This window comes from Populus alba, chromosome 1 (assembly GCF_005239225.2).
Source record: "Populus alba chromosome 1, ASM523922v2, whole genome shotgun sequence".
Taxonomy (NCBI): domain Eukaryota; kingdom Viridiplantae; phylum Streptophyta; class Magnoliopsida; order Malpighiales; family Salicaceae; genus Populus; species Populus alba.
This window is the reverse complement of record NC_133284.1, coordinates 1,445,288-1,453,988: the sequence shown is the minus strand read 5'-3', so window position 1 is coordinate 1,453,988 and position 8,701 is coordinate 1,445,288. Positions and strand designations below refer to the sequence as shown.

Sequence of the window (8,701 nt, the reverse complement as noted above, 5' to 3'; positions counted from 1 at the left end):
CTCTAAAAAATTATAATTTGACCCTAAAACTTTAATTTCTTCCAATTAAAGCCCAAATTGACTTCAAAATCAATTTTTCTTGCAATCAAACTCTTCATAAATTCAATTAAATCTTTTAAAAAATTAATTGAGTCCATAAATATCTAATTTTGGATTTGTTTTTTTCAAATTAAATTTTCTTTGTCAACAATGCTCTTATTAGTCGATAAAATACTGTCAAATTTTAATTTTTGAACCTCCTCAACTAAATTTTCGAGTGTTTTTGAGTGTTCTAACATCTTCTTTTAAACTGTTATATTTTTTTGATAATATATATATTTTGTACTTGTTTTTGAAGAGTGAAAAAAATGTTAATTGGGGAATAACCCAAAAATAAGTTATGACACAAACAATCATACAAAACACATAAAAAAAAAAATCATTTTCCAATATAAATAGCCAAACACAAAACATGATGCCATATTTGTCTGTCCATGCCTTTAAAAACCATAGACACGAGCTAGTTGCCACCACTTCTTTTTATTGATAGTACCAAGGCACCAGTTAGAAGGCTTCCTATAACCCAAAAACAATGTTGAAACCGCAGGTTTCTCGCCAACCATACTCCACAAGAACTCACTTACTTTTCCATCAGCCATTCATCCAAGGAAGTCGACATGCTTCTTTTTTTCTCAAATCAACTTCCAAATTCAATATTGAAGCTCAAAAACGTTTTCGAGTTGCCTTTAAACCTAGCGAAACTAAAGCCATAGCAAGTGTCACAGAGGAGAGCACTGGCATTAAAGTTAAAGCTGTTGTGACTGTAAAACAAACTATTGGCGGGCTCATAACAAGCGTAGGGATTGAACGAGGTCTCGATGACATTAAAGACTTGCTTGGCAAAACACTCTTGTTAGAGCTTGTTAGTGCTGAGCTTGATCCCAGTAAGCGTTTAAACCATAACCTAGTTTAAAATCATTCTTCTTCTTCTTCTTCTTCTTTTGCTTATTATATTCTTTTTGAAAATGGATTTATGAACTCGGTTATTTTGTTTCTACTTCTTGCTATTTCATTCCAAATTTTCAATGTAAAATTATGGAAAAGAAACACAAATGCACAGAAGGATTGAAAAAACTGTATAGCATGCAGAACATAAAATTATAGGCAATGGTACTTTTCAATAAATCAAAACAGTATGTCTTAATTAATTAATTAATTAATTAACACACAAGAAAAGAGAAAGGTCAATGCTTATGCCTCGACTTTTGCTACTATAATTAAGGTCAAGAAATTAATAAAAAGTTTAACTCGTAAGAAATCATGCATGACACCTTTTTTCTTGGAATTCTTCCACCTTCACTTATTAGAGAGATCCTATATCTAATCGCAGGGGGGTATAAGATGTGGCATGCATTTGGGGGTGTAAGATTGTATAATTTTTAATTTATATGAAAGCCCATTTCATAGAACCTGTTTAAAAGTATTTGCCAAATTAGAGGGGATTTTGAAATATTTTGAAACTTTAAGTTCGTCCCTGTCTATTCGTTTCTTTGTTAAAAAATTATGTGCATGGACATTTTTTGTTTCCTTTTTCGTAACAAAGAGGGCAAAAAGGTACTGTTTCTTCTAATAAACATATTTCCTTTTTTGCAGCCTACAAATAAAAAATAATTCACAGAAAAACACTAGGGTAGTTAATAATTGATCTTCTCTTCGCCTTATACATACAAATCATGGTACGAGATTCCAATTCATTAATATTGATAGAACCTTTCTTTAAACATACAAATCATGGTACAACATAAAATATGAAAAGATTGGCTGAAAATAATATTTTTTCCTTTTGCTTTGTTTTTTTCTGCAGAAACGGAACTAGAGAAGCCAACTATTCAAGCGTTTGCACATCGGATAGGCGGCCACGTAGTGGAGGGAGATATCAGATATGAAGCAGATTTTGAGGTTCCGTTGAATTTTGGAGAGGTTGGTGCCATTTTTGTTGAAAATGAGCACCATAAGGAGATGTTTCTTCAGGACATAGTGCTTGATGGTTTACCTCATGGCGCGGTTAATATTACTTGTGGTTCATGGGTTCATTCTAAGTATGACAACGATCGTAAGAGAATCTTCTTCACCAACAAGGTCAGTATTAATTTGTTCTTATTACTTTTTTTATTTTTTTTCTTTATTTTAAATTATTTTTTTATATATATATTTTCAGATTATTTTGATATACTGATGTTAAAAATATTTTTTTAAAAAATAAAAAAATACTATATAAATATATTTTTTTAAAAAAAATACTTTAAAAAACAATTGTTAACACAATTTACAATTTATTTACGTTGATTGGGTTGGGGTTATTTAAAATATTTAAATTTTACTAATGATATTCTACTCCCTATCTTATTAATTTGTTTTAAAAAGATTTTTTTTTTTCGAAAGTTAAATTAAAAATCAAATTAAATCTCAGTCATTGTAGCATGCTCTGAACCCTATATCTACAAGTATATATTGAGCTATAAAACCAATCGAAGAAGATATTGTATTGATGTTATATATATGTGGTTCTCGTTTTAGGTGTATACGTGTGATCATTGTCATTGATTTTGACACTGTAGAATGAAATATCTCTTCCTTGGCAAAATTTTGCCTAATCCTAAATCTGACTGGGCAATAATTGATTGGCTCCTGAACGCCAATCTCGCCACCTAATGCTAGAATTTAAATGGTAGCTATGTTGCATGCAAAAGTATAGACTAGCATTTAAAGTCATCACGAGCATCATATCAAAGTAATTAACCTTACTAATCTAAATCTATCAATTTTATTTTTTTTCAAAAAAGTAAGTTTTGAATTTTTTTAAAGGGAGATCGGGTCTATCAACTAGATCCAACGACCTAGATTTTAGAGCTATACATCATATCACTAGTATACAACCAAAAGCCCTTTGTTATCCTTAACTATTTTACTAATTTTCGACCATTGAGGAAAAATTAATACTAACTTCTTCTTCTTCCCTCAATATTGACATAGAGTTCTTTTCTTTCAATTCAATTTGCCTCAATATTCTATAATTACATTTATACCCAAATCCAAAATATTCGGAACTTTGTCAAGCTCTTATGTTTCAATATACACTTGATTACATGTTTCAAATTTTCACTCGTTCTCTAGAAAACACATAATTTCTTTATAGATGCATGCTTCTGAGATTTTGATGATAATTGTGTGTTTATTAATTTGTGCAACAGTCATACTTGCCATCAGAAACACCAAGGGGGATTAGAAGATTGAGAGAGGAAGAGCTCGTACTTTTGCGAGGGAATGGGCAAGGACAACGTAAAGCAGGTGATAGAATATATGATTATGATGTGTATAATGATATAGGTAATCCTGATAAAAAACCAGAGCTAGCTAGACCGGTGCTCGGCGGTAAAGAACATCCTTACCCTAGACGTTGCCGAACAGGACGACCACGATGCGAGACAGGTAAGAATTTATTCACAAAATTCGATTTTCATCACCAATACTTTCTATCAATGAGGAAAAATACTTAATTTAAAAGAAATGTGATGGATACTAATAATTCGTAGTAAGATTCTATAGAAATAAAAATAACAAGTGATAAAAGAGTAGATTGTAGATTCTTAAATATTAAATAATTGCTTACACACTGGAGTTTGTATACAAAATTTGTATGATTTGTTTATGTATTTCATAAGAAGGAATCGTGTTATATCTTTTGATTCTCTATCAAAAGATATTATCTTAGTAGAGTACTTTTAGAAGTTTCTCCACCACTAGATGAGGCGCCCTCAATACTTGATAGTGATGGGCTCCGTCCATCCAAGGATTGGAGTTTTCTTCTCATCATATGTTTTATAAGCCTACAAGGCTAGAACTGTCATTGAGGAAAAATGTTACCATAAAATTACCATTAATGGTTAACGAGTTCTATTTGATGTGTGCATATTAGAGATGGGGAGAGTGCTCCCATAATGGAAGCTATAGAGAGCTACATAATTTTGGCGATAAAATGCCTAGTGGAAAACCATGGTGCCTTTATTACCTTTCGAAACAGGAATTGAGCCGGGCTGTGGTCCATTAATAGCTGTCAGATTTTCTTATGAAGAAAGCTGTGGTGAAGTTTATAGCATGATATATCGTCATCAAGGGCAGGCCATTACTGGCAGAGTTTTCCTAAGGACCACTGTTTTGAGCCCCAGAAAATGACTTGCCAAACATAGCTAATAGCTTATCAGAATGGCGAAGGGCTCGCAATTTTCATAGAAAAAAACAATGCCTCACAGAAGAGACATTTTTCTCTCCAAATATCATCACCAAATACTGAATTGTTTCCATGCTGGAGATGCCATTTAAGTAATACTCTAAAAAGCGCAAGAAATTACTGTAATTTTCTCATATCTTTTACTTATTTTATTATTAATATATTATTATATTTATATTATAATACTCTAAAAGGTATGTGGAAGCTACAGTAGCTTCCCCATACTTTTTAATTATTCTATTATTAATATATTATATTATAATTATAATTATTATATTATATTATATTACAACATATATTAACTATCTTTTTTTTGTTTTGTTTTAATAATTTTTTTGTTTGATTTAGTTTGTTAATGTTATTTTTTTTTATTTAGATATTAGATTTTCATCACACAAATCCCGGGTTTGATAGCTTAACTTGATTTGACGGGTTAACCCAAAATTGTTTTTCTTTTTAATTAATTTTTTTTTCGTTTAGTTTAGTTTGTTAATGTTAAATTTTTTTTCTATTTAATTATGACTTTCATGACACGTATCCCAGGCTTGACGGGTTAACTTAGTTTGACGGGTTAACCTAGTTAATTCTGGGTAAATCCGTCAATTTTTTTTTCTATGTAGTTATCAAACTTTCATGATGCGGATCCTAGGTTTGATGGCTAAACCTGGTTTGAAAGGTTAACCCGAAATTATTGTTCTTTTTAAATAATTTTTTTCATTTAGTTTAGTTTGTTAATGTTAAATTTTTTTTTTATTTAATTATAAGACTTTCATGGCATATATCCCAGACTTGACAGGTTAACTTGGTTTAACAGGTTAACCCTGTTAATTCCGGGTAAACCCATCAATTTTGTTTCTATTTAGTTATCAAACTTTCATGACGCGGATCTCAGGGTTGACGGGTTAACCTGTTTTGAAGGGTTAACCCCTTTAATTCAAATTTTTTTCTTTTTCTTCATTAGTTTTTTTCTTCATATTGGTTTTTTTTCTTTGGTTTTTTTCTTTTTAATTAATCTATTTAATTATCAAGCTTTTATGACACGACCTTATAGCCAGATCCACATCCAATGCTCCTGGGTCCGGTGTTGCAACGAGACTCATTTAAACTTAAGTCATGTAAGTTTTAATATTATTATTAATATTATAAATATTACTCTAGGATCAAGCGCTGCAGTCAAACCCAAGACTTTTGAGTATAACTTTGCAGAAAGACCTAATACTTTTAAATTTTAATTTTTTTTATATATATTTTTTATGTTAAAAAAAAATTAACCCTCGACATCGCGGGGTTATGTAACTAGTTAGTACCTATAGCTTGTTTCTAGGAAGCTAAATTAAAGGAAAAGTATTTTCTTGCCATCCTTAAGACTAATTTGTTCTAGTTTCATTAATAATTCTTGAAATCAATTAATTAAACTCTGGAGGTAATTAATGTGTTTATCGAAGATGTTGCATAGTTTTTTTTTCAAATGATGGTGACAAAAAATCTATAGCTAATCATTTCGAAATAATTATAGTCTTTAACTATATGAACTTGTATCATGTAGATCCATCGTCTGAGAAGAGGGCTAGTGCCTTCTACGTTCCCAGAGATGAAGCATTTTCAGAAGTGAAGCAGCTTACCTTCTCTGCCAAGACATTATACTCATTGTTCCACGCCTTGATACCTTCTATAGGAAATGTTATTGATGATGCAAATATTGGATTCCCATACTTGACTGCAATAGACTCACTCTTCAGTGAAGGAATTGAAATGCCACCACTTACAAAAGAAGGGTTTTGGAAAGAAGTTATGCCCCGGCTTTTCAAGGTCATCGCTGGTGGAGGAGATGTGCTGCGATTTGAAGTCCCTAAACCAATGGAAAGTATGAACACATTCTTCTTTGCCTTTATTTTTTTATATAAAAAAAGAAGAAGTTATTTGAGCTCACACATTGTTTCAAATGAGTTTTCGCATTTTCAGGAGACAAGTTCTTCTGGTTTAAGGATGAAGAATTTGCTCGACAGACTCTTGCCGGTCTCAATCCGTATAGCATCAAATTGGTTACGGTATAATATTGATACATGTTCTCCACACAAACACGCAAAGACTCTTAGGGCTTACTTTTTTTTTTTTGAGGTTGCACCGCAGGTCCAACCTCAATCCTAAACAGGCGCTAGTCCCAATTCACAATGTTTAGATTATGTTTAGTTAATATCTATCTTAGGATATAAAAACAAATACAGAATGGACATATATTGCATGACAAAATTATATTGATTAAAAGGAAAGAATCATCATGAAAATATAGTAATATGCGATATCGTATTCATCCATGTTTGCTTAAAAAACCGTTGTTTGAAATTGTGCAGGAATGGCCACTAAAGAGTGAGCTTGATCCAGAGATCTACGGTCCGCCAGAATCTGCGATTACCTCAGAGCTGTTAGAGGCAGAGATTGGAGGGGTAACTAGAGTTGATAAGGTAATATCCCTCCATGAAATTATGCTCGAATAACACTGGGCATAAATAAATTCCGATTGATGCGCTAATAGGGTGTTTGTGTGTAACAACATTCAGGCCATAAGAGAAAAGAAGCTGTTCATCCTAGATTACCACGATCTCTTGTTACCATTTGTTAGCAAAGTCAGAGAAATCAAAGGAACAACGTTATACGGGTCGAGGACATTGTTCTTCCTAACCCCAGAGGGCACATTAAGGCCACTAGCAATTGAACTGACTCGCCCACCGATGGACGGGAAGCCTCAATGGAAGCAAGTGTTTACACCGTGTTACCATTCCACAGGTTGCTGGCTCTGGAGGCTAGCTAAAGCTCATGTCCTTGCTCATGACTCTGGTTTTCATCAACTTGTTAGCCACTGGTATGTGCCTAATAGTTCTCTATAACCAACAATTTGAATTGCTTTAAATTGATTTTCCTTTCTACAAATTTTGCAGGCTTAGAACACATTGTGTGACAGAACCTTATATAATTGCAACGAATCGGCAGCTTAGTGTTATGCATCCAATTCACAGACTGTTACATCCTCATTTTCGATACACAATGGAGATCAATGCTTTAGCTAGAGAATCATTAATCAATGCAGGTGGTATCATTGAGACTTCATTCTCTCCTGGCAAGTATTCTATGGAGATGTGCTCTGCTGCCTATGATAAGCTGTGGCGGTTTGACCATGAAGCACTACCCAATGACCTAATCAGCAGGTAGGCATTAGCCTCCAATCTATGAATTCTCTCAAAAACATAAGGCAAATAGAGGAACTTTAGTTTTTGGTGTAAAATTCATTTCTTCTTCTCAATTTTCTAATTGCCAGGGGAATGGCGATTGAAGATCTAACTGCCCCACATGGCCTAGAACTTACAATCGACGACTACCCTTTCGCCAACGATGGTTTGTATTTATGGGATGCCATCAAACAATGGGTTAGTGACTATGTAAATCACTACTACCCTGAATCAGGTTTAGTAGCTTCCGATGCAGAGCTCCAAGCATGGTGGACTGAAATTCGGACAGTAGGCCATGCTGACAAGAAAGATGAACCATGGTGGCCTGAACTCAAAACACGACATAACCTTATCGATATCATCACTACTATCATATGGGTGGCCTCAGGTCACCACGCTGCGGTGAACTTTGGACAGTATCCTTACGCAGGATACTTTCCTAACAGGCCTACCATTGCCAGAACAAAAATGCCAACCGAAGACCCTACGGATGAAGAATGGAAACTTTTCTTGGAAAAACCTGAAGCAGCACTCTTGGCAACCTTCCCTTCCAAACTTCAGGCAACGAGAGTAATGGCTGTGTTGAGTGTGCTATCAAACCATTCTCCTGATGAGGAATATATCGGGGAGGAAATAGAACAAGCATGGGCAGATGATCCAATTATAAAGGCAGCTTTTGAGAAGTTCAGTGGGAGGTTGAAACAGCTAGAAGGGATAATTGATGAAAGGAATGCTAATCCAAAATTTCTGAATAGACATGGAGCTGGCATTGTGCCATATGAGCTTTTGAAGCCTTTTTCTAAGCCAGGGATAACAGGAAAGGGAGTTCCATATAGTATTTCCATTTGAAATATGCAAACTTATCAAACTTTGATCTTGATAAGACTTTTGTATCAAATGAGAACGAAATTGGATAAACAATATATGTATCTGTTGATCCCTTTTCGCTGAGTTAAAACATGAGTATTAAAAATTACATAATCTCAAACTCGTGTTGATGCATCAAGTAAGTTTTGGGTGTCATATTCTAGAATCATATTATCATAAATATAAAATATTAAGATAATTATTATAAATTATGATTTAAAAAAAAATAGTTATGATCTTGATGTGTGTATATATATATATATATATTCTTCGTTCTCAACAAATAATAAATATTAAATGGTAGTGAGCATGTTGAGCCACGTACCACTAGTATCCCAAAATC

General features: G+C 33.3%; 1 protein-coding gene across 1 annotated transcript; it reads left to right on the top strand.

Moving 5' to 3' along the window:
- The first annotated feature begins 491 nt into the window (after positions 1–491).
- Positions 492–8,472, top strand: LOC118049740 (linoleate 13S-lipoxygenase 2-1, chloroplastic-like). The gene is made up of 9 exons (XM_035059816.2): positions 492–923; positions 1,844–2,118; positions 3,231–3,468; positions 5,814–6,131; positions 6,230–6,315; positions 6,619–6,729; positions 6,826–7,127; positions 7,204–7,470; positions 7,581–8,472. Exons 1-9 carry the CDS (start codon positions 572–574, stop codon positions 8,338–8,340), a joined length of 2,709 nt encoding a protein of 902 aa, XP_034915707.1. The 5' UTR covers positions 492–571; the 3' UTR covers positions 8,341–8,472.
- The last annotated feature ends 229 nt before the right edge of the window (positions 8,473–8,701 follow it).

What these genes read in the sequence shown, in the direction of transcription:
- LOC118049740 (XM_035059816.2), top strand. Translation starts at nt 572, where the DNA reads ATGTTGAAACCGCAGGTTTCTCGCCAACCATACTCCACAAGAACTCAC. An exon ending in ACGACCACGATGCGAGACAG is followed by an intron (nt 3,469 to 5,813) that starts GTAAGAATTTAT and finishes TGTATCATGTAG; the next exon opens with ATCCATCGTCTGAGAAGAGG. An exon ending in CCCAATGACCTAATCAGCAG is followed by an intron (nt 7,471 to 7,580) that starts GTAGGCATTAGC and finishes TCTAATTGCCAG; the next exon opens with GGGAATGGCGATTGAAGATC.